We start from the raw sequence: 25,961 nt of genomic DNA, 5'->3' as shown, positions 1-25,961 counted from the left end.
ACATTGTGTAATATATTATAATTTGACCAAATTTTATTAATATTCCAATAAATTGATTAGAAAATCTCAAGCGAACAACTAAGTGCCCACTATTTCGCTTATTTTGGGATGAGGGGGAAGTGATTGCAAAGAAGAAGTGAAATGAGAAAGGGAAGTGGTAGACAAATATGGAGGAGGGTTCGCACACAAGCTTTTTTCCTTATTTGTCTCGTGTTGTGTCATTATCGCGCAACATTCTCATTGTGTTGTGCAATTATTGCGCAACATCGCGACCGCATTGTGCAACAATGGTGCATGCACAATCATGCAACAATGGTGCATGCACAATCTTGCCCTCGTCGTGTCGTGCCCTGCCCTTCACGACCCGTATGAGCTTCTACAATTTTGTTAGCACGAGATTAAGCTACTTTCTCAAAAAGATGTACATTCAATAATCAGGTGATTAATGTTATATACAAAATTTAACTCTAGACATCTCAACTAAAATGTAGGGAAAATTAAACCCCTATTTACTTGGGTTTATATTAATAAAGGGATTTCTAAAAAGTAAGCTCCGGCTTCACTACCCCTGCCTCAAAACACCAGAGTCACTACAATTTACAACAGTCCTCCCTATTTGACAAAACCCATCACCTCCTCAGGCATTGGACTCATCAGCCGGCTCCGGTGCTTCAACATTGCAGTCAATACCGGTATTGGCTTTGGAGGGAAGACTCTCCTCCTGGGGCTCATCAGGGTTGCAGCGACAAACCCCATTATGAGAAGGTTCGCAGTTAATAGCCTCATAAAAGGCATCACCTTCCTTGCTCAACAATGGATCGGGCAAGGCAGCAGCTTCCCTGTCAGACCGAGCTTTGTCTTCATCTGAGGCAGCAGCTTCGCCTCCAGTGTCCTTGCACTGCTTCTCTTCAGCTGCAGTACAGGTAGCTGTGGCCTCAGCATGAAATTATGCTACAACATGCACCAGATTTGCACACACTTGCACGCACATATATAAGCAGAAAAAAGGATCAATACCTGCTGACTCGTTTACCGGTTTAACGGACTGTTGGCCTGATACAGGTTTCTGCAGCATGTCCACCCCTGGGAACACGATCATGCTCATATGCTGCATTTGTTGCCTCTCTGATTCTTCAAGGGGGACGAAGCCAAATACTTTCGTCCATGTCTCATTCAGTTCAGATAAGGCTGGTATTACCAGTTTCTCGACACCGAGAGTGGACAGGATCTGACGAGATTGTACACAATGATACCAAAATGCATAATCAGGAAAATAGATCATATCAGACCACCAAGAAAAGCAGACTTCAAATTCGCGCAGCGATGGTGGCAAATTGCCTTTATTTTTGGGAACGCTGATGGATTTATCGATAGCAGTAGAATTTGAAGAGAAAGACCAACAATACATCAGATCCCAGAATTTGTACAATAAAGTAATGCTGTTGAAATTTATGGATATTTACCCACAAAAAGGAAATAATGGGGGAACTTTGGACATTTTAACTACAGCATATATTGCATTACACGAAAAAAATTTACTGAGATCTTCTAAAGAAAGAAAGCATACCGTATCAACTGCAGTTAAAAGCCTGCTGCACATCCCTTGACGCCGGTAATTGAACCGAGTTCCGACAAAAGGCATCTCAGCTAACTGTTTTCCATGGATCCTGCTTTTCAGAAATAACGTAAAGACATATGTCAGTAAGACACATGTCAGTAGATAGATACTAGTTAGGGATCTAAAACAGGCACCAAAAGAAAAACTAAGTGGACTGTGTAAATAACATCAGATTGACTTATTCCAGGAATCCATGACGAGTGATGACTGGCGAAAGACATTAAACAATACAAAAAATCTTTGCAGGAAACAGCAGATGAAAGAAATTGGATGGTCACTGAAAAATGCTACTTCTTCAAGTAAGATTCTCATGGGCTTTGCAGGATTAACATATATTTTCACAAGGGTAATTCCTTCATGAATTAGTCAGCCAATACTAGACTTACTAATTCACGAGGTACATCTAAAGCACTTTCTATCAGACAGACAGATAAGGTAAATAAAACATGTACAGGTCCATACAGACCATAGTAGAAAATCGCTGACCTTATCGACGCTGCCGAGACAATTTCATCACCCTTCTCTAGAACTATGGTACAAAATCCATCATAATTCAACCGTCTAATATTGGACCTACAAAAAATAGAACATTAATTGAGGAATGAAATATGCAGTTTATCTGAAATCAAACTAAAATAGAACAGTGCCTGCTTTCAATGTTAACCGGAACAAGCAAAAGACTGCATACTAGCATATAATACACCAAAGAAAGTTAAACATATTAAAGTAGGAAAGAGGCAACAATTGTTCTCCAAAACTATGGGCTTCAATCTGTACTTTTGTAGGTAACACTTTCGTGCATAACTTAGTTACAACTCTGACTCTTCATTTAAACACAAAGCACAGAAAATTTGATTAGCCCTCTCTTTGTATGCCTTTTCCCTATTTCTTCTACTTATTCAATAGTAAGCTCCTTAGTTTTAAATGCTTTAAGGTAAAGATTATACTCCTTCCGCTCTTATAAGTGTGCTCATACTTTTTTCGACATGGGTTTAGTAAATGATAGGCAAGTGTATAGATGAGAGGAATGAGGACCGCACGTTTGTTGTAGGGATATTGTATTTAATTGTAAATGTTAGGTAAATGTGTGGGTCATGCTTAGCTTTTGTGTAAAAAAGTTGATATAGTGAGGGTAAAAGATAAGGGGTTAATGGTACGGTAGTTTACAAAAATGGGAAGTGCACGTTTTTACACATTATTAGGGACGGGCTAGAATGGCAAAATGAGCACACTTATAAGGAATAGAGAGAGTAATGTATATGTGAAACTAAAACAAGTTCATGAAGTGGACTACCATCAAAAGTATATCAAATTACCATATACCGAAACATATATTGACAAGTAAAGACCTAAGTGAGAAAAAGTGAGGTAGGAAAAGCTTACCCACAGTTGTAGACAACGTTATGAATCATATTGCTTCCACTTCGATCATCAATGATGGGTTCAAAACATTCATCCATCACAGAGAAAGTAACAGCCAACTTGGAATTGCTTTCTATCTTCAAGGAATTACCAAAAAGTGATGCATCATCATTAATAACACGATGCTGAAGAATGGTATAGGAAAATTCTTCTCCCATTTCATGTCTAACACCAAGAAGATCCTGTAACCGGTCCAAGATCTGTAGATGAAAATGCGAGATATATCAGTGGCAAACTAATAAATGAGTCATAAATTAAAAATATTTCACTATTTCAGACTTTCAGAGGGCAAATTTTAATTGGGAAATTTGGAGCTGTAGCAATTCAAGCAGCAAAATGAATACCTGATGTGAGGTGTAAGTGTCATGAGTGACTTCTACATATGAAACCCACTTAAAAGTTTAGAAATTACTTTTAACTCCAGTAGGGAATTCAAGAAAACCAAAAGGCTTATGCACTGTAAAGCACATAAAATGCTTGATAGTGCATAAATGGTATCAACCTAGAGATAGGTTCAATAAAAGGGGCGGCTAAGTCACGAGAGCGACAACTAGTTGAAAAGAAATCTTATTTTTCAAAAAGTCCAATATAAGTCACTAGGTGCACATGCCAGAAAGGAATGCATAATGTTGTTACTAACACAGAAAGAACAATGTATATTTAAACAATAAATGTTATCATCATAGAGATCATTCCCTGCAGATTTTCTTTAGTTATCTTAGTTGTTAGTATTATTTAGATTGAACTACGTAAAGGTATTTATTATTTGGGGGTTTCACATATGCAGTCTCTACAAAAATCTTGACATTTAAAGCATCTATTCTATACGGTATAGTCACATTTGACGTACTTTTTCACTTTTTGGCTTATTTTTGAACAAAAATGGTATGCACGTCTAGGCTATTTATCAAAGTCAGCCCTTTCAGTTAATTCAGAATACATCTCATGTGCAATATTTCTGGTTTGTGCATTTAGCAAACACTTTCCCTGTATCATTCGTCCTCCGCCTTTCACTCCATAATTAAATATCAGTTCCTGATTTATTCAAATCCTATATTACTTTATTTATATAAAAGAACGAAGGGATACCAAATGGCCAAGAATACTACCATCAATTCCTAGAATTTCTTTGATAGGTGGCAATTACAATCGTGATTAGATGATTCATAAGCAATAATTTATTAAATTAGTTTATTTAATTAATAGTTTCATCACTAATACGTACATAAAAGAAAATATATAAATATATTCCAATAAGAGTGATTGCACCATTTCATGTGTTATATAATACACAATCTTAGATTATTACTTTCTTTACCAAACAACAACGAAAAAATCTTATGTGTGCATCCTGACACAAAGCCCAAGTTTCTTATCTTGCTCTACCTATCTTGACATATCTCTTCCAGGAACCAAATAGGCCCTAAATGGTTTGGCCAAGGAGTATTTCATCTCTCATTTGTCTATTTTTAGAGGTTTTGGCATCGATTCTCCATCCTAACATGAAATCTCATATTGCGCCTCATTTTATTCTAGCCACGTCTTTCTGGTAATTTATTATCATTTGTTTCTTAACCGAATGGATGGAAAACAAATGGTTGAGAATTCCTAATGCGTAGTATTATATTCCTCTCCTGAAGAATTCGAAAAGGCTAGCTATTCTAGGAAGAAAGACACGAATGACAGCTCGCAGGGACATTGCACATGTTGCAAGCATTAAATGATGAGTTAATAGTACATGTCCATGGGCTTTGATGGTTTAAGCCAAAAATGTTTTAAGTGTTATCATTTTGGCTGCACAACCGCTAAAAGCAAATTTAGAAGTTAATTAGCGGAATTAATGGAATGTTAACAGCATGTTATAATGATAGAATAGCGCTGTCTTGGGAGAGATATTCACCGGACAGTCTTGCATAGGACAGAACGCAATGAGGACATCATGTCTCCAATGGAGAAAACTGTGGTGTATCTTTTCTTTGGAAAATAAAATAAATTTTAAAAAGATGATTTAATACACTTCTCTAATAAGTTTGGGTTACCATTTTGGTAGAACCGTATGCCAATTCCAAGAACGTTCTAGCATAGCCCATCAAAGTTTCGTACTGTTAATAGTCCTCAACCCCCACCCTCCATGGCTCCACAGCCTAGAGAAGTTAATGGACAAATATTTATGCCTTAAAGCTAAAGTTTATTTAAATCAGCAGGTCTTGGTTTTGGTTTAGGGATGGTGTTTACTCTATCGTATCATGTCATGTCACTCATGTCATTATTGGGACACAAAACAGAAAGTAAAAAAATAACCGAAAAACTTAGTATCATAACTATCATTTGGCGTGTTACACATGCTAATTAAGAAAATTATCACCGACAAATGTGCATTACATATAGGTATGTCAGCAATATCATAAGTAAAATAAATATTCTCGGAACCAATATCACAAGTAACGAAAATATTTTCTGAAAGCCAAAAGTAATTAATTTGTGAAAGCAAGCATTAAATACCATTAAGCATTGTTTCCCACAAAAGGAATTATTTTCATCTTGCAAATCGTCAGCCATATTCTCTTTGGTGCAATGCAAGTGAACTGCAAAAAGTTAGAAATCGTGAATAATCAGTTAAGAAGTAACTATTACATAAGCTTTTCTTTTAGGAAAACCATTACATAAGCTGTGAACAAGGATATAGACAAGTTCAGAGACCATTTGGTAACATGGAGGCACATATTAAGCTTACATTTTTCCTCGCACAAACAGCATGCCAACAATTCAGAAGATAAATTGTGTTCATCATCACTGGTTGAGGTACTTTCACATGCAGAGCCACAAAACTTGCATGAACAGTAGACACAGTACCAATCTCCAGAAGGAATCTGCAGAAATTGAACTTATGAGTGCTAGACCACTTCAATTCAGGAAAAATCATAATATCCAACTCCAGGAATGGGTCAGATTAAAGAGTAAACTCATTTAATATTAAATTACAATAAATATCACAGCCAATTTCATCAGTTTAACACAGATGAATGATACAATTACCTAGCAACATTTAAGGAACTTTACATTGCTTAAAATTTGTGGTGTTTATGATTATAAGGATAGTAAAAAACTTCAGAATTTTGAGAACAGCAATTGTTAAAGCATGTACAAAATCAAATTTCGGCTGTCACTTGTCAATGCAGATATTGAGAATCGCATTTAATAGTTAAGGGCCAAGAACAAAGACAGACAGGGAAAGCAAAATGTGAGAAGAAGGTTCCATGCATTCTTACTTCAATACGCAAACAACTGTTATGGAAAGTCGATGGACAACCATCACAGCATATCAAGTCACCACCATCACCACACACAACACATGTGTCATCATTTGGATCATCCCCTTCCACATCCACACAAACAAATTCAATCTTATCAGTTTCCACATGTTTTCCCCAGGAATCTAGTAAGCACTGAAGGAGAGAATTCCCTGAATCCAGATATATATTCCGAAATGGTTTTCCAGGTGTCTTTTCTGCATGAGACTCAAAGCCCCGTATTGTATGAGTTACATTACAGCAATCACAACAGATTCCTTCCTTCGTAATCTTTCCCTCAATTAGCGTTCTTTTACTCCTCCCTCTCTTATACTCCACCTTCGCGCCAAGGGGTACTGTTCCCAAATCAATCATCCACGCAAGCAAAGTGCGTTTTCCATCATATAACTCATAATCATCAGAATCAGACCCATTCCTAGGCTTACGGGCCAACAAAGTCCGTCTTGATTTAATCTTCCCACCTGCTGATTTACTTTTAGATGATGACTCCTTAGTTGCTCTTCTGATTGTCCTTACTGTGGCATTCTTCTTATGTTTACCTTTCTTCTTGCCTGGCTCAGTCATTCTGAATAGCATCCTAAAGGTCTCCTCTGGGATAGGAGTAAATGCCAAAACATCAATATTATCGGCAGTTCCATTATCAATCTTCTCCTTAAGCTTTTTGTAAGCCAATGTCACCGACCAGTGACCTCTCCCATCCCGATCAACATAGACTGCATCCTGGTAGTCTTTGGAAAGTCTCTGCCTGTATTCAACAGACCATCCAGCCTTCTTAAGCATAGCAACTATTTCATCCCTAATTAATTGCTTCTGATACCTTAACCCCGTTTCCTTATCTTCAGCACCTTCTTTTATCTCTTTTTTCTTTTTCTGCTGCAAAACACCATTCCTCAAATCACTATTACCAACCTTTAACCTCTTCAACAGAACCTTATCTCCTGATTTTTTACGGTCTATACCTCTCTTGACAACTTTTTTCTTGATTTTCAACCCTACATTCCCATTCTCTACCTTTGGTAACATTTCCCCCTTTTCCTTAATACTTGGCCTTCCTCGACCTCTACCACCCCCATTACCACTATCATTGACCTTGTTCCGAAGCAAATATTTCTTATCCAATGGCGAAGCCTGACTTTCGCTTTCTACTTTCCGTGGCCTTCCCCGACCTCTACCACTCCCATTACTCTCACCATCAACCATCTTCGGCTGCAAATGTTTCTTATCCAATGACCAAGCAAGACTTTCACTTTCTACTTTCCTCGGCCTTCCTCGACCTCTACCACCCCCATTACTTCCATTATCAACCTTCTTCGATTGGAATATTGTCACTTCCAAAGAGGAAGCTGCCACAGGTTCAGTTTCTGCTTTCCTCGGCCTTCCGCGACCCCTGCTACCTCCATTACTTCTCCCGTCAACCTTCTCCGGTTGAGATGTTACCATTTCCAATGAGGGAGCCGACGCGACTTCCCTTTCTACTTTCCGAGGCCTCCCACGCCGCCTAACACTCTCCTCAGGACTACCTGAAGGAAAAACAACTATTGCACCTTTCTCTTTTAGAGGCCTCCCCAGCCTCTCCTTCTGCTGACTCGGCGACGAAACCTCACCCTTACCTTCCGTTTTACGAGGTCTCCCCCGCCTACCCTTCTTCTTCTCATCAATCGCCTCACTCATACCCAAAAACTCAACACCCTGGCCTTCCTCCTCGTCCTTGTCATCCAGCTTCACTATTTCCATACCAATCACTTGTTTCTCACCATCACTCATGGCAACCGTTCGCGACCTCAAAACCCTACTACTTTTAGGTATACCGTCAGCCCCTCCATTCCCCTTATGGTTGGACGAATTACTCTTCTCCCCCCTTTTCCTTTTCCTCTCCACCGGCGGCTCTTTGTTCAGATCAATCAACTCAACTTCAACTTCTCCGCTCCCTTCCCCCACCTCAATCGACATCCTTCCACTGTTACCTGCATCAAAAAAATTAAAATTAAAAAACGCTCCAATCATCTCCCAATTGGACCAAACAGGTACGAGTAAAACACCGAAAATCACAAATCTTACCGGTAGAGCAGCGGAAGTGAACGCAGAGAAATGTAGCCGAGTCGATACGTACAGATTGATTGTATCTATATGCTGTGTAGCTTCTGCAAAGAGAGAGAGAGAGAGAGAGAGGGTTTTAGTATTCTTTTTAAAGAGTATTGGGGGATTTGTAAAGACAGCAAATTACATTTATTGCAGCTTTCCATTTAAATTTATGGGTCTGTGGGGGGTGCAATTGTAATTTCGCATCCTGCGACATCTGGGAATTTTTCCCTCCATTATTGTTATTTTCCTCATTAAAAATATTTTTGAATTTCAGAGGCATCAGTTGACTTGTTTGGAACCTTCAGAAAATTCATTTTAATTCCAAAAAAATCATTAGTTATTTAGTTGTTCGTTGGAGTATAGTATACTGTATATTAGTAGTATTAGATTTTTATGCCAAGAGTTATAATATAATGAATAAAATCAAGGAAACTAGAACATGAATAAAAGCATTGGCATATGGTTGAATTTTTGTCCATCCCAATCTAATCTGGAGATTCAAAAATTTATGAAAATTTGCCCAAAATTCAAATGCGAAATCCAAACTATTGTGTCTAATCCGATCCGGATAATTCAAAAATATAATATTAAAATTCATAAATTGATTACTAAAATCTAAAAAGGTAATGAGTATCAAATAATCTGTAAAAAAAATATAGAGACACTCCATTTCCGTAGTCTCCGAATGTGGTGTTCGGTTTGCTAGATAAAATAGTATCAAGATACAATCTAGAATTGAGTCTTGAGATTATTTTTGTCATAGGGGTTAGCTATGACTAATTATCCCATGATTATCCATCTAGTATTGAATTGTGGGATTGAATCTTATGAACCAAACATACTACATATTTAATCTGGGATACAATCTTGCAAACCGAACACCCCCGAATTATACACATATAGTGCAATATAGTGCTAGACACTCAATTTCCATGCTTACCTTGCTAGTGAAATCAAACACAAATGATGCAAGACAATGTGAAGACAAAAGAGAGAGGCAACATCGGCTTGTAAGATTGGAGGCGACGAGTCAAATGAACAGGGTTTGGAGATGACTTGAAGAGTTGAGTGGATTGTGATTCCTTGGAATATAATTACAGGGAAAATAGTTCTTAATCATGTTTTGGAAATATCAAAAAAATTTATTAGGAATTTGCACTTATATTAATTATTAAATTCAATTAACCAATTGACACAATAACAGAATTAACTAATTGACGTAATAATTCGGTAAGATTTTTGACTTAAAAGTTTTATTGATATAATAATTATAATAATTTTTAAAATTATAATAAGATTTACTTGATAAGTTAACAAGAATATAATAATAATCATTATGTTTTTGTTTTTATTTTTTTGGTTTATAATTTTGATATTATATTACTGATTTTCTTAATACGTTACCATTAATTAATAACATCAGAATTGTTATAAATTTAATTTAACATGCTATCATTCTAAAATAATAATAATACACTAAACATAATATAATAATAATTCTTACTAAATATAATTCATAATTCTAAAATTATTTAACATTTTTTAATTAGTTAGTAATTTATGATATTAATATTAAATTTAGTATTTGAATCCTAAACACGCTGCGTGTAAATTAAAACACTTTTAGTAACTTTTTTTAGTTGGACATCGTCAAATATATTCGTATAGTTAATGGGCCCAGCATATTCAGACATCTCGATTTCAGACAAAATTTTTATTTTGGACTCGGTCCTAAATTTTCAATTTCAAGTTAGTCAGGATTGACTAGTGTGCTTGTGTATCAATCCTAAATTTTCAATTTTCGAGTTAGTCAGTAGTTAAGTTTCAATAATTATATTTCTAAGTCTTAATATTAAACTAAATTGATCATGAAACATTATGGTTTCAGCAATACACATACTCCAGTATTTTTGCCTTCAGAATTGGTTTTTGTATACAATCTCTAGTCTATTTCATCCCATTTTTAATTTAATCGACGGATTAAGCTCATCGGATAGGTCATGATCCGGACCCGAATCCGAACACCAGCAAAATTACAAATATGTCAATCAAAAGGGACTCGAAATGGGATACTACATCACTCTGCTGTATATATCAATGATATAATTGCCTGATTTCTTCAAAAACTTGTTATGGGATTTGGTTTCTGTAAGAAGAAAAAACCTAGTCCTGCACAGGGTCTAAATGAGCTTCTTCTTCCTGAAATATCGCCTTAGATACAGCACCTGGAGAATCGAAGCCACGATGCAGATGGCGAGGGCCATCAAACTATACCACGCAACTCTAGCATTAGTAGTCTCGCTAACCCCCCTCATCTCTGCCTCCCTGCATCCATCACATAGCAAATTCAGAATAGTGCAGTCATACATAGCTCAAGATAAAGTGTGATTCGACTGAGATACGTGTATTTTGCTTCCCAAGTAGACCACAAGTTTGTTTCACAAAGAAATGGATAAGAAATAGCAAATCAAGTAGATAAACCCACAGCACCATGAGCAAAAAGTAGAAAACAACAAGTGGTTTGGGTTACATCACAAAGCACCACAAACACACTTATCATGACCTCTCCATTTTCAATTATTTGAGAGGGTCGTTATCGCTGGTAATTGATACTAAGAATTTCGGAACATATGTGGCTACAATGATTTTTCAATTGGAACGCATGGAAAAGACAGGAATAGATATAGCAGTTGAAGCATTACAGGAGTAAAGTGCATATAGATGTAATCAGATTGGGATTTACCTGGTTACCAGACGAATCAAATTATCATGGATAGTTTCCACTGCTGCTTCTAATTTTTTCAACTCGAGTTCAAGCCCCTGCATTTATTTATAATTTCCAAACCACAATTAGAGTTTATGATAAGGTAAGAACATATGCACTAAGAGAGAGGAGAGGCATCAATGAGAATTATGAGATTATCAGCATATAGCATGAAAAACACAGGGTTGAATCGCCATTGTTACCTCAATCTTTTCCTTCCTCGCAACAGTGTCCCAATCTTTGGCAGCAATTCCAGTTTTCCAGTCGATACCAACAGTAACCTTTTTACCTCCTTGATCACCATCAAGGGAAAAGCATGCTATGTAGCTCCCAGCCTCAGTTGCTGTGAAGGCAAACTGACCGTGAGCGACTTTTTCTTTATGATGGATCTCATTCCCATATGGTGATGTAACCTAGAAAGCGTCGTGTTGAAAGATAAAATTACACATAAGCAATTTTTTTCATTTTTTATCATCAAAATGTCTCTACCACCCACATTAAAGCCAACGGAATGATAACTTTCTCAAAACTGAGCTTCTTCCGCACAATATTCAGTTTAAATATAAGCAACTTATACATGAAACCTAGATGCCCCTCAAATTCAGCAAGATGTAATCAGATAATAAGTCTCTTAAATTTCTTATTGCAGAAAAAGTGTTCTCTTTAAGTGGTCAAAAATGCACTCCACAAATACAGGCATTGACAGAGTTTAACTATTTCATTGAATTACAACGGCTTAGAACCCCGATTCCCTATGATTCATCACTAGCTAGACGTGACAATAGTTCGAGGATTCAGTAGCTATTCTATGTACAGATCTAGGATACCCTCAAACATATGCAGCAGAAAATATGTGTTTGGATGGACGGATTGAAATGAAAAAAAAATGAAAACAAATTTTTAGTCTCGGTTCAAGGAAAAATTTCTTTAAACAAGTTCAAATCCACTATCCACATCCATCAGCAAATTCTTCAGACCAAAAAAAATTCATTCAAGTGGACACTATACTATAACTCATTTCAATGTATAAGTCATTAATCACACTGTCAGCTAACCAGAAAGCAGCAACCTCAAGTAAAGAATAACCAAACCATATCTTTTTTAACCTGAATGAAAAGAGTAAAGGAGCAAAAGACATTGTTTACAAACCAAAGTGTTGATCTCAAACTTCAAAATAAACAAACAATTTAATTCATCACTCACTGAAACAAACAATAAACGAGTTCAATTGTAGAACCTAACTTAATTGAAAACTTCACAACATTTTCCTATCTCCTTCTGCTTCAATTTTTGTTCCTTTATATTTTTTTATTCTAAACATCAGCAGATTACAACAAAAATCGAGTCCGATGATCGAAATCAATTACTTAAATGCAAGCAAAGTATATTTACCTTAACGGTGATAGACGGAGCCACAGTAGTACCATTGACATCGTAGTCCTCCCCGATGAAGGCGTAGTAATCGGCCAAAACGACGGCGTTGTTGTGCAGCTCCTCGGAGATGCACTTCGATCCCGTGGTCGGCAAGTCCAACCACACACCACGCGCCGCCGGGAAAGCAGCCGCTGCCACCATGAGCAGCGTCCACAACCAACGCGCTTCCCCTGACTTCATAATCGATCCTCAACTGTTGGGAATTGAAAGGACAAGTTCGGACGATTTTTGATAGAAGTGATTCGAATAGTAGCAATGATGATTGAATTTTTTCGGCTGGGAATTGGATATAAATAGGTGTGTGGATTCGACGCGCAGAGACTAACTGTAAACTTTGGGTATTATCTCCACGCCGTTTCAACTATGAGTGCCAATCATGTTTTGCCACGTAGTATGAATAGGGCGGTAGATGAATGTATGTGGAGTGTTCTTGTCTTGTTCACCCGCTACAGTTGAATTTGTGAGGAATATATTAATTTTTAAAAATAATCATATTTGTCTTTTTATATAAAAAATAATATTTATCTTCTTTCCTTATTAATACAGTTTAACTTTTTTATTAATATTTTAATATATTAAACGTCAGTATCTATTGTCAATTAAAAATATAAACTTTTGGAAGGACATGAATTTTAATGTAAATTAGTGAAGTAAGAGATAGAAAGAAAAATGTTATAGCGGAAAATTGATGCCACCTCATTAGAGCATCCGCAATGGTGCGGATGTCCCGACGGACTTCCCAAAAACACCTTCTGCCATGTCATAAGGACCTCCCACTGCACTGTCACGTCATAAGGACATCCTATTGCACAATGACGGACATTCACAATAATAAAAATTCACAAATTCACAAATATGCAATTTACGGAATTAAAATTTTGACACGAATACGGGGAAAATGCAACGATTTTATTTTTTAAAAAAACATACATATTTAAATTAAAAAAAGTACATAGTTCACAAAAAAAACCATCCCAAACCAAAAAACGATTCAAACAAAGTACATGGTATGCCTTGAATCTCTATGTTCGCCGCTAGACGAACTGGGGTCTATATGATATGTTTTTTTTAGGCCTTCATTTTCGAAGATAATACATGCGTTAGAGTTTTTAAAAAAATTATATATAGAGAGTTTGCAACGAGCCGTATATATATACAATTTTAAAAAAAAAATCAAAAATCAAGACGTCCGTCGTGGCACCGCAATGGCGGACGTCCCGACGGACATCGCCGGAAAGTCGCGGATGTCCGCAGCCGACATCCGCTTCCGCCCCTCCCTCGCCTAATGGTGGACGTCCCGCGCGGGTGTCCGGCGGGACATTCTCCATTGCGGATGCTCTTAGAAATAAAGAAATTTCTTATAATATAATATTTCTATTTTTTAGAAACGAACCAAAAAAGGGAAACATTTCTATTTTTAAGGGATGAATAGAGTATAACTTAAAATTGTGACATTCACGACAAGGGAGATTATCAAAATAAAAATGCATTTAAATCCAGAAATGCAGCCCAAATCTTGGTCCTATGATTAGATGATCTAATAGTCAATAATAAACCAAAAACACGAAAGGTCATAATTAAGTAATTTTAGGTCATATTATAATATTTGGGTTTAATGTCATGCTAAGATAATTTTAGGTCATGCTTTATTAGCATGACCTAAAAATTAACTAACTATGCCCTAAAAGTGCTCTACGCATGATATTGTTCTGCGTTTCTGTATTTAAATTTAGTTTTGCAGATCAAAACCCTTCACAACAATATTTATCTACATAAGACCATTAAGATGAATGTAACTATTTCTATTGGCATTTATTTGTGTTATTTATTACTCCAATAATTGATAATTAATGTCACATTTTTTCTTTTAAAAGTAAATCATCATTAATATATTTAACCACACTATTATCATCATTAATACAATTAACCACATTTTTTATTTTTTTGTTATCACATAAAATATATCACAGTTTCATTTTTGAAAAAAAGTACATCATCATTATTTACCTTTTCTCTTTCAACTAAAAACTCAACTATTTTTTCCCTCTACTACAGTTTTTCTTTTGATATTGGGCTTTGAGTTGAATGAAATAAAAAAACAGGCTTATATTTTACTTTTTGATTTTTCAAATGGGCCGTTACTTAGGTCTTAGTTAGGCCTATAAAACTACTGAACTTGACATTGTTATTTATGTTGGGAATATTTCAAATCATATTCTTGCAAATAAAATGACACCTTCTTCTAAAATATAGTATAACGAATCACAATTAATTTGTCTATGCAAAATAAGTACAACATTTTTATTATGTCCATATTGAATTTGAAATTGTAATTATGTTCTCTTTTTTCAAAATCAGATCGAAGCCAATAATTTCTCATTTTCTCATCGGTCATAGTATTTCATTGTAAAAATTAGAAACACGGTTTTTAAGATATAAGTATCAACTATCAAACAATAGTAGTATTATCTTCTTATGATTAAATTATATTGAGTAAAAAGCTTCATTATATAAATCTATGAATTTATTAAACGTGCAGGAGATGAACCTTTTCCTACATAATTAAAATAAGCAAAAAACTGTGTATACATCCTAAAAAATGCTCACGCATTGCTAACGGAATATAGTCATGTACATTAATTGAAATAAACATATTTGAAAATTTTATGTGTATCCTAAAATAGTAGCTCGAGTATGGATCTTAAAATGTATACTGCACATAAAATAAAATTATATGCCATTTTTTGCTATTTTGAATTACACGCTTTTAATATTGTTTTTATATTTTCACATTAAATTATTTTACTAAAATATTTTAATATGCATGCTATTCTCATTATTCAAAAAATTGCGTTAAATCATCTAATACTTCAATGTTACTCCTAGTTACTAAGTTATACTGTTTTATTTTTCATATCTTACTGTAAGTACGACAGGTAGGATGCACTATACGTATCTCATATCACATACGAACAATATGAATATAAGATAGTATGTATAATTGATAAAGTGGAAAATATAATGAGAAAAAAGTGTTCATAATATTGTTGGTAAATAATGGAACTCACCTTATTAGATATAATAATGATAAATAATGGAACTCACCTTATTAGATATAATAATAGAAAATATAATGAGAAAAAAGTGTTCATAATAATTTTTATAGATATAATAATTTATCAAAAGTGTTCATAATAATTTACCAAACATGGCATAAATAAGATAAACAAATTAAAAATAATCTAGTAAGTAGGATACTTCCTAGAGATTTCTAGGGAACATGGATGGATGGTACATTCTACCAACTCCAAGAATCAAACCATAAAATCAAGGAAAGGAAATGCAGAGATTCAATATTTATGGGGCAAATGCAGATTTTTGATCCAACACAAATAGCTGGCGTTAATAAAAAACAATGGCCTACATAAAAATGTGCAAGTTAAACTATCCTTTTCATTAATGAATGCTAGCTAAGGTACGTACGGAGCTGTCCTTTCCATACCCACGAGTTCATACTGCCGTCCCAACCATACGTACACTTCGTCCCGCCTTTGACGGTTACCGATAATCTAACGGCTTTAGGAGAACGAGAATGAACAAACGTGGAGGCGCGCGCTCTCATGTGCCCACAGTGAGAATGAACAAGTTTGGAAGCGCATGTCAAACTCGAACAACAATAAAATTTAAGCGAAAGAGTATCCCTTTTTCTTTTTTTTCTTTTTTTTTTAATTTAGGGCAACCTTGTGTTTTGGCTTATGTTCGTGATTTATTGCTGCATGTGTTTCTTAGGCTTTGTTGTTGGTTGGTGTTGACTCTTCTTTTATCTTTTGTTTGGTTAGGATGGTGTTAGGCTGTTGCTTTTCCGGTTTTGGTTGTTTGCTGTATAGCTTTTGACTGCTTGTCTCGAGCATTTTTGTATTAATCTAAAAAACCCATTGTGACTTTCATTCATAATAACTTATTCATATCACCGGTAACTTTGAACAAAGTGAGTAATTTATAATCGTAAGAAAAATAATTTTTAATCACACAAGTTTTTGTCACAAATGTGCTGCATAGGGCTTCACATCCTCGAGCATGCTCTTAGTGGATCTTCATCTGCTTTACGTTAGACTTTACGAAATAATTCGAGGATTTTAGTTCAATCCGAAGTTTTTATATATATAATTTTAGTATATCGAATTTAGTAGTGTGGTTGAGAGGACATGCTCATATGTGTATGTACCCTCCTTCTCCTCTCCCCCGCCTTCTATGAGCTAACCGTGTGCATGCGCACAGAAAATCGATTTAAATAAAAATGATGAAAGGTGTCTAAAATGTTTTTATACTTCCATTTCGCCCAAAATTTAAGCCAACTGAGCCATACAATAATTTGCATAAAATTAAACTAAAAATGTGAAACCTGAGCGACCCCACATTGAGAAAATATTCTCAACCCTAAATATCTTCTCTCGTGTATCTCACTTAATTACTTATTCCAAAATGTTAAACACATAAAGTAGTACTAATAGATTGAAGCATGTTCATCCAATGTAAAGAATTTGAATGCTACAAGTCAATTCCTGCAGCCGTAAGCTTGTTGCTCCCATAAATAATTAGTACTTATATTCTCTGCAAAATATTATATTTATAAAATAATTCAATCTTCATTTATAGAGATAGAACGCGTTTTTGAGTAGTTTCACGATGACAGAAAAGCACCAGCTGTTTTTTCATTCTTGCAAAGGGTTAAAAGAATAATAGTAATAAAGTAATATTTATTGTTCTATTATTCTTGTTAAAATTTTTAATGTATATTTAGTGATGGATTATGTTCACACAACTAGGATGGCCTGTCAAAATGGATACCGGGTATTGGATATCCTATATCCAAACCCGAAAAAGTAGGGTAATTGGATACCCGAAACCTGATTTTTCGGATACTGGATTTTTGGATCATCGGATATCGGGTTACCCGATACCCGATACCCGATCGGGTATACCGAATTATCCGATTTAAATTTATGAATTATGTATTTATTCTGATTTTCAAATATTTAAATTATTTAAGAAATAAAAAATTAAAATAGTGATTGTGTGTGTTTCATAATCAATTGTATCTTTTGTAAATCCAATTTAGGGGAGGGATTTGCGTCGATTAATAAATTAAGGTGCATGGATAAGTTATAAGAATTTAATAATACTCGCGCAAGAAGAAAATTTTAATCACCTAAAATTTTGATAAAATTTAATAAATCCAACCTATGCAATGTTTTCATCTTTAACTGAAGAATATAGGATGCTTATCAGAAATGAATGATATCATATCCATGTTGCTATGTGCAATTTAATTTTTCTAACCCATTAACTTTATAGAAGCAAATAATTTATTTTAACAAAATCATAATCAAAATTGGGACTGGATATCCAATTTTTCGGGACTGGATACCCGAGTCGGATATCCAGATACCCGAAATAAATTTCAGATCGAATATCGGGTATTAGTTTTGGGAAATTCGGGATCAGGTATCCGCCGATACCCGATTTGACATGCCTACAGACAACTTATAAGCACACTCCTAATGAAACCATGAAGCTGCTCATCAACAGAATCCAAAGTGTTTCTATCTCTAGAATTGCATTATTCTATACTAGTAGAATATTCAGATTTATTGCTATGAATTATAGCCCATTATTATTAAGTACTTGGTCTAAGATGTTACCCTAAAACCCCATTAAAATATATCCTACCCCATGTGATCAAGTGACTCCATTGTCCACTTCTGGTAAATTTTTTTCAAATTATTACCAAGTCTTGTTCTATGTGATTTTTTCTAAGATTCTAGATTTCTATTTCCCTCTAGTTATTACACATGCTTTGTATAAAATAATTATGTACCCATCCCACAAATTTTTTTCCCATTTTCATACTTCATCAATAACATCATTATGTAACGATCATGTATCCATGTTATTATGTTATACTCCATCCGTCCCTGAAAATTTGTCACATTTCACTTTTTATCATTTTTGGTAATGGACCCCACATTCCACTAACTCATTCTCACTCACATTTTATTTTAAAACTAATATATAAAAGTAAGACTCACATGCCACTAACTTTTTCAACTCAATTTCTATTATATTTCTTAAAACCCCAATGCCGGGTCAAATGATGACGAATTTTGGGGGAGGGAGGGAGTAATAATTAATGATGACCAACTTCCCATCTAATTATCTTCGATCTCGATGTAAATTCTTAACATATTAAAATTTTCTACTCCAATCAATAAACAAATCAAAATATTAGTATTTCCCAAATTCTGATTTGTGTCGGATTTTCGGAAGTAACCCAAAAATAAATCCTATAGAAAATTTCACTCAATTTGTTATCGATATCTCTTCCCCGTCCCGGTTAATTAACTTATGTTCTCCATCTGCTTCTCACTGTCAATTCTTACCGCATTGCCTCTGACTTCCAACATCCAACAAAGTTTAACTTTATTAACTTTCTTGGTGTATGACTTTTTTTAACTACAAGACTCTTATTCTAATAAGACATACTACCAAGTAAAAAACTCCTAGGTCTAAATCGGATAGCTTGTTGTCTAAGTCAAGAAGCTTTAATGGTGAAAACTAATTTAATTTCCAAATATAAAATTATTTATTAGTGCTGCCTATGCTTCCATAAGCTTGCCTTTTTCCAAGCAAAACTCTGTTGGCCATTGAAAAGTTAGGCATTTCTCAGCTGTCTCACCATGTTACTAATTACTCTACAAAGCATATTTGCCTCAATTTTTCCTTCTTTTCACACATCAAAAGTTCCAAATTGGATACATATATAATACTATAATCAATTAATGACTTTCTAAAATTAACACCACCCCATAAACCCATTTTTAATTCTCAAACTCGAAATTAATATTTTATCTTATCATTTTCACCACACTAATAAATACTACTATCCCGAGTCTCATAAAAATAGTCACCTTCGAATGTGACTATTTTCAGGGTTATTTTAGTACATTCATGCCCTATTATATCTATTTTTATAGGACGAATCGAGGGAACAATAGATTTCAGCAGTTAAAAATGATAGTAATAAGTAAAAACAAAGTCATTATCATATGAAGTGAGTAGGAAGCTCTCTTCTTTTTCATTCTTTTAATTAATCTCAGAATTAACACTGGCAATTATCTGTCAACCATGTCACAATTAACTAAACTTTGACCAAAACTATAGTTTCATTTTAAACTTTATTTCTTACATCTTTTTATAATTTTTTTTCCAAAAGAACAATCTATAAATACCCTCAATTTCACCATCTTCCACAACCTCATCATCCCATTTCCAACACCAAAACAAGCAAAAAAACACACACACAACAAAACATCAATTTTCCCAAAAATGGTCAAGACATAAACCAAAATTTCATCGCCGTCATCGTCATCATCATCAATGTCGTCGTCGCCACCACCTCAAAACTCAAAAAGGAGATTCAAGGGAGTGAGAATGAGAAGCTGGGGATCATGGGTCTCCGAGATCAGAGCGCCCAATCAAAAAACGAGGATTTGGCTCGGCTCCTACTCCACGGCGGAGGCGGCGGCGCGAGCCTACGACGCCGCGCTCCTTTGCCTCAAGGGATCCTCCGCCAACCTCAACTTCCCCGCTTCCTCCAAGATCTCACACATCAACGCCGATCAAACCATGTCTCCCAAATCAATCCAAAGAATAGCCGCCGCGGCCGCGGCTAGTGCTGAAATTCTAGAAGGTTCTAGAAACCCTAGCCCTGTGTCGCCGACGTCGAGCGAGGGCGAGTCGCCCTCGCTGTCGTCTTCGTATCAGATCGAAGACGACCGGATTTTGGCGGCGGGGGCGGACTATTTCGAGGAGGAGAAGGACGTGGCGGCGTGGTACAACTTTGATTCCCCGAAGTACAATGAGATGATTAATGGGGTGTTTTACGATCCTTTGATGATGGAGGATTATTCGTATGAAGATGGCGATATTCGGTTGTGGAGCTTTTCTTGATTTTTTTTTTTATTGTTTATTTATTGGATGATGATCTTCAGTTTATTTTGATGAAGACATTACTGACTTTATTAGGACGGAAATTATACATATATTATAATTTTTGTAATTTATTGAGTTGAAGATTTGGGGTTTCATTTGCAAGAGAGTGACATTTTTTCATGGGCTCTTTTGAGTGAATTTGACTCTATTAAATAGTTATGTATCTATATATGTGGGATTTGTCGCTTGTAATAACATTTTAATTCATATTCTCTACATAAATATAGAGTGAAGTTTTGTTTCCATTGAGTTGTTCCAACTTCCAAGGATTATGGATCTTTTACAGTGGCATATTAGTTCAAAGCATCTAGAATGACAAGTTCGAGGTGTAATAGTTGACATATTGTTTAACGCGGTTATTTAAATGAATTTACAGTATAAAGGTGTGCAATTCATACATTAATAATGTTAAGTAAATATAAATGCGACAAGTCAAATGAGAAGAAAAGAGTGTTTTTTCATCTACGATTCTCATGTGGCAATAGTGTGGTTATGGCATTTCTAATTCAACAAAGAATTTTATGTGTATTATTATGTTAGTAAAGTGAAGATAATAAAGTAAGATAAAGAAAAAAGTAGAAAGAATGTTGTTTTCATATTTAAAAATACTTCATTTAAAGTGAGACATCCCTAAAAAAGAAAAATGTGTCACTTAGAGTGGAACAAATGGAGTATTAGTATTACTCCGTACCATGTACTACTAAAAATTTTCGATCTTCAGTAAAACTATGTAGCCACAGTCAATATACAAAAATCAATATTAGTAAATATTAATTGCTCTATTTTATTCATTGGTGTTAATTTAAAATCTAATTTGAATGTTTATTTTATAAAGTTTTTATTTTAAAAAAAATCTAATAAACTTTGTTTGAATAGTTATATTATATGGCATCACTCTTCGACACGTTATAACCTCATAAACTCAATTTAAATAAATGGAGAAATCAATAGGAGATGTTAAATTCACTTAAGATTTCTCGTTGGTACCGACTCGAATTTTGATGGTTTGGCGAATTTTTGATGGTGATGAATGCAGGAAAATACAGATCACGATACAGAGATTTACGTGGTTCGATTTACTGAGGTAAATCTACGTCCACGGGAAGAAAAGAGGGCAGAGTTGTATTGCTTGATCTGTTTTCTACAGCTTACAATACAGACTTGCTATTTGATATTTGATCTATAGAGAACTTTCCTATCTGATCTAAGTTCTATTTATACATTGAACTAAGATCGTGGCTTGCATCACCACTAACTAGGTCGTGGCTTACATCATCACTAATTAGGTCGTGTCTTACATCATCACTAATTAGATCGTGGATGTCGTGGAGGTCATGAGATCTTGCATGGGTCCACCACTGAATAGATCGTGTAGTGGAGGTCGTGGAGGTTCTGCATGAGTCCACTATCTCCCAGTTCGGTCGAATACTGAGACCGAACTGCTGAACTATTGCCGAGCAGCTTTTGCCGATCTGAGAGTAGAGCTTGATTGGTCAGCTTTTACCGAGCTGTAGGCTGGGGCCGAACTCTTTGGTAATGCCGAACTGATTGGTCGGCTTTTACCGAGCTGTAGGCTAGGGCCGAACTCTTTGGTAATGCCGAACTGATACTCTTCCTTGGTCTTTGGGCTGATGGGCCATCACTGCTATTGGGCTTGTTTAGTCCGTACCCCATCACTACCCCCCCGAAAAGCGAAGTGAATCACTTCGGCGAAGCGAGTCACTTCGGCATTTTGATAAAGGTACGGGGGAGGCTGACGTCAGGGGACGTGCCTTGCGCGTGACTGCATTAAATGCGACAGTAAAATCCGGCCGTTGAATCCTGAAAAGGTGGGATTCGAAACGGTGCGATGATTTTGAAATTTTCTCTGAATCTGATAAATATGTCCCTTCCTCATCATTTGAATACTTTTGCTATAGCTTCTTCTGCACTCTATCTTCTTCGCGTAAAAATTTTCTTCCGCTTTCAAGAATTTTTTCAGAATTTCTTCAGACTTTCGAAGAGTAAGAACTATGTCTTCTTCTTCTTCTTCTGAGTCAGGTAGCGGTAGGAAAAGGGGTAAGGGGTCTTCTAGCCGGAAAGAATCTGGGGAGAAGACCGTAGAGTATTTTCACAGCGTCTTGAGTAAGGATACTGTGATATCCATATACGAAAAATATCTTCTTCCCAGGGGGAAGGCGGTGGTTCCCGACGACGATCATAGGGCTAACGAGCCGCCGGAGGGTTATGCCACCGTTTACGAAGCCTGCTTAGAATGCGGGCTTCGTTTCCCTCTTCCCCCACCTTTTGTAGAGCTTCTTGATTTCTTTCAACTCCCTTTAGGTCAGGTGACTCCGAATTCTTGGAGGCACTTATCGGCCTTTGCTGCCGAACTGCGTAGGCTAGATAAGGATCTGTCTCTGAGGGCAATCCTTAATTTTTTCCAGTTTAAGAGGAAAGGATCTTGGTTTTACTTGATCCCTTTACAGCCTTTTAGGGCCTTCTGCAAAACCAAGTGGCCAAAGTGGCAACATCGCTTCTTTTTTTATAATAGGACAGCGGCTCCGGGCTTTCCTTGGAGAGGGCCGAAGTCCGTGATTCCTCATCCTCGGTTAGAACCGTTGGCCGAGCTCGAGGGCGAGCTCAATAAGATTCCTATGATTAGGAAGCAGTACCTGGAGTCTGAGCTCGTCAAGGGCGACTTCGTGTTCGAATCCTCGTCTTCGGATGAAGAGACCGAGGGTGAGGAATTCTTTTTTGTGCCTTACTGCTTTTGTGGCGAAAACTAACTTTGCTTTCTTGCTTTTTGGCAGTGTACATGCTGAATAAGATTAGCCGCAAATCCTCCGAGCTTAAGGAGCCGGAGAAAGAGAAGGCTACCAGCTCGGCGCCTGATGCCGAGAAGAATCCGAAGAGGCAAAAAACCTCTTCGGATCCAAAGAAACCGGAGTCGACTTCGGCAAGTAGGAAGGGGAAGACCCAGAAGCCCCCGAGAGCGCCAGAGAAAGACGTGGTCTTGGCGCCTCCTTCGGAACATATCTGTGAGCCCTTTTTATGGCCCACGGACTTCGCCGAGGTGAATTCTCTTCTTGATTTTCTGGCCTTGCTTTTTTCCTGTATTTTTTGTAGCCCCTCTGTTGACTTTTTGCTTTTTCCATTTTCAGAGGAACGATATGCTCTCCAAGCTCGTCGCCGTTGAACTCTCCAAAGCGTCCAACGACTATGCTGAGATGCAGAGGAAGTTGGCGGCTGCTTGTCACCGGGCCGAGCAGGCTGAGGCAAACTTTGAGAAAGCCAGAGCTGCTAGGATTTCGGCCCAGGATGAAGCTCAGTTTGCCAAAAACCAGCTCGTCATCCAGCGAGAGCAGACGAAACGGAGGGATGCTGCCGCCGTGGTTACCCAAGGAGAGGCTCTCCGTGCTTTCGCGGAGAAACTCTTTCTGAGCAACCAATTTTCAGCCTTTGTCGGTGATCTGCTGAAACTGATGACCGATAAAGCCGAGCAGGGTCCCGAAGTCATCCTGCCGCTGTACGGCCGAGAGATAGCAGCTCGGCTTCAGAGTCTGCCGGTGCTTGAGGAGCTTGCTTCGTCCTCGGTCCTGCTTTCTGCAGACCAAGTTCGTAGTTGCCGAGCTGACCGCGATGAGAACATGGAGGCTATCTTTGCCTCCATAGGGTCAGTTTCACCCGCTCCAATTTTCCATGGAGAGGGTGAGACCGAGCAGCATGAGCGGCAGACCGGCGATGAGCAGGCCGAGCAGGAGGCGCAGCAGATCGGCTACGGTGGCGCCGAGCAGGCTGGGGAGAGCAGGGAGGCCGAGGCTGAAGCTGAAGCAGACAAGGAGAAGGAAGCTGAACCTCACCGAGAAGGCGGAGACGAAGCTGGCGGAGTATGATTTCGTCTCCCTTCTCTTAGTTTAGTTTCTTCCTTCTTGTAAAACGGCCTTGAAGCCCTTGTGTAGAAAAAATTTTTTCTTATGAATGAAAAAATTCTTCTTTCTGCTCTTGTGTCTTCGTATAGCCTGTCGTACTCTCTTTTACTCCTGTTGTGGTTTACTACCTGCTCAGTAATCTGAAATGTCGAACTGACATAGCTGCTCTATATTCTGAACTCTTAAGGAGCTGGAGGTACTTCACTGGAAGCGGCTGTACTCTTCGGCTTTAGACGAAGCTGAGAAAAGAGCCATAGCTGACCAGGTGAAGAATGACGAACTCTTGGCTCGTTCAGTGAAGCTGGAGGCCGACAATAAGAACTTAGAGTCCGAAAAGAAAGATCTGGAGGCCGAGCTGAATACCGCCGTCGCTGAGAGGACTGCGTATGAGGATTTCATCTGCAGGCGCGGGGGAATGACCATCTCTGAAGTTCAGGAACGAGTTGACGAACTGTGGGAGGAATATCATGTACTCCGGAGGAACAATGCGCTGGAGAGCTCGGTTTGCCAACAAGTCGTGAATTCATTGCGGCGCTATGCTTCTCGGTACGACATCATTCTTTCCCGGCGTCCTTCAATCGAGAGATTCCTTAGGCATTTCCCGCCAACAGATGCTCGCACTCCAGCTCAAACTTCTGATTCACTTGCTCAAAACCCTACTCCAAGTCAGCAACGAACTCAGGAACAGCCGGAAACGTCAAGACGAGAACGGACTCAGGAGCAACCGGAAACGTCAAGACAAGGACGGACTGAAGTTCGTAGAGGAGCTGTGATTATGAGTGAGCAAGATCAACAAATGCTTCGTGAAGAGACTCTTCGCCGCCGAGGTGCTAGAGCTTCCCGGGCTCAGGGAAGAGGCGGTAGGTCGATTAGAGCATCTCGTCGACCTGCTTATTCTTCAGCTGCCGAGAACACCCGAACTCGGCTTCACGAGGATTTTGTGAATAGATGGCTCAACTTTAGCAACCAGGGACAGTAGAATAGTCCTTTGTAATGGCGTAACGCCTTCTCGTAGGGCAGCAGAATTGTATGCCGAACAAATTTTAATAAATGAAATCTTCATTTCGCTTCTATCACTGCGTATTTACAGCTCAGCGAAAAAATTTCATCGTGCTCGTCCTCGGTCTTATGAAGTAAACTTCTTTGACCGGACTCGTCCTCGGTCTTATGAAGTAAGCTTCTTTGACCGGACTCGTCTTTGGTCTTATGAAGTAAACTTCTTTGACCGGACTTAGTCCTCGGTCTTATGAAATAAACTTCTTTGACCGGACTCGTCTTTGGTCTTATGAAGTAAACTTCTTTGACCGGACTCGTCTTTGGTCTTATGAAGTAAATTTCTTTGACCGGACTAAGCTTGTGTCCTAATT

General features: G+C 37.2%; 3 protein-coding genes across 3 annotated transcripts; 1 reads left to right on the top strand and 2 right to left on the bottom strand.

The window, feature by feature from the left end:
- Window positions 1-407: 407 nt before the first annotated feature.
- Window positions 408-8,547, bottom strand: LOC121779879. Its single transcript, XM_042177330.1, has 9 exons — window positions 8,410-8,547; window positions 6,310-8,315; window positions 5,775-5,910; window positions 5,543-5,625; window positions 3,002-3,240; window positions 2,105-2,191; window positions 1,568-1,667; window positions 1,018-1,228; window positions 408-912 (listed from the first exon to the last, which is right to left on the bottom strand). The coding sequence occupies exons 2-9, from the start codon at window positions 8,299-8,301 to the stop codon at window positions 638-640; spliced, it is 3,123 nt and encodes a 1,040-aa protein (XP_042033264.1). The 5' UTR covers window positions 8,302-8,315; window positions 8,410-8,547; the 3' UTR covers window positions 408-637.
- Window positions 8,548-10,315: 1,768 nt separating this feature from the next.
- LOC121780437 (transmembrane emp24 domain-containing protein p24delta4-like) lies at window positions 10,316-12,911 on the bottom strand. Its single transcript, XM_042178068.1, has 4 exons — window positions 12,590-12,911; window positions 11,401-11,610; window positions 11,177-11,253; window positions 10,316-10,758 (listed from the first exon to the last, which is right to left on the bottom strand). The coding sequence occupies exons 1-4, from the start codon at window positions 12,809-12,811 to the stop codon at window positions 10,614-10,616; spliced, it is 654 nt and encodes a 217-aa protein (XP_042034002.1). The 5' UTR covers window positions 12,812-12,911; the 3' UTR covers window positions 10,316-10,613.
- Window positions 12,912-19,959: 7,048 nt separating this feature from the next.
- On the top strand, window positions 19,960-20,899 carry LOC121779333 (ethylene-responsive transcription factor ERF014-like). Its single transcript, XM_042176655.1, has one exon. The coding sequence runs from the start codon at window positions 20,069-20,071 to the stop codon at window positions 20,639-20,641; it is 573 nt and encodes a 190-aa protein (XP_042032589.1). The 5' UTR covers window positions 19,960-20,068; the 3' UTR covers window positions 20,642-20,899.
- The last annotated feature ends 5,062 nt before the right edge of the window (window positions 20,900-25,961 follow it).

This window comes from Salvia splendens, chromosome 19 (assembly GCF_004379255.2).
Source record: "Salvia splendens isolate huo1 chromosome 19, SspV2, whole genome shotgun sequence".
Lineage (NCBI taxonomy): Eukaryota > Viridiplantae > Streptophyta > Magnoliopsida > Lamiales > Lamiaceae > Salvia > Salvia splendens.
This window is presented reverse-complemented; position numbering and strand designations above follow the sequence as displayed.

Excerpts from the sequence above, each read along its gene's own strand:
- LOC121779879 (XM_042177330.1), bottom strand. The coding sequence starts at position 8,301 with ATGTCGATTGAGGTGGGGGAAGGGAGCGGAGAAGTTGAAGTTGAGTTG. Across the intron at positions 2,192-3,001 it reads AACGTTGTCTACAACTGTGG|GTCCAATATTAGACGGTTGA; the intron begins GTAAGCTTTTCC and ends TATTTTTTGTAG. Across the intron at positions 913-1,017 it reads ACCGGTAAACGAGTCAGCAG|CTGAAGAGAAGCAGTGCAAG; the intron begins GTATTGATCCTT and ends CCTGTACTGCAG.
- LOC121780437 (XM_042178068.1), bottom strand. The coding sequence starts at position 12,811 with ATGAAGTCAGGGGAAGCGCGTTGGTTGTGGACGCTGCTCATGGTGGCA. Across the intron at positions 11,611-12,589 it reads CTCCGTCTATCACCGTTAAG|GTTACATCACCATATGGGAA; the intron begins GTAAATATACTT and ends GACGCTTTCTAG. Across the intron at positions 10,759-11,176 it reads TTGATTCGTCTGGTAACCAG|GGAGGCAGAGATGAGGGGGG; the intron begins GTAAATCCCAAT and ends TGATGGATGCAG.
- LOC121779333 (XM_042176655.1), top strand. The coding sequence starts at position 20,069 with ATGTCGTCGTCGCCACCACCTCAAAACTCAAAAAGGAGATTCAAGGGA.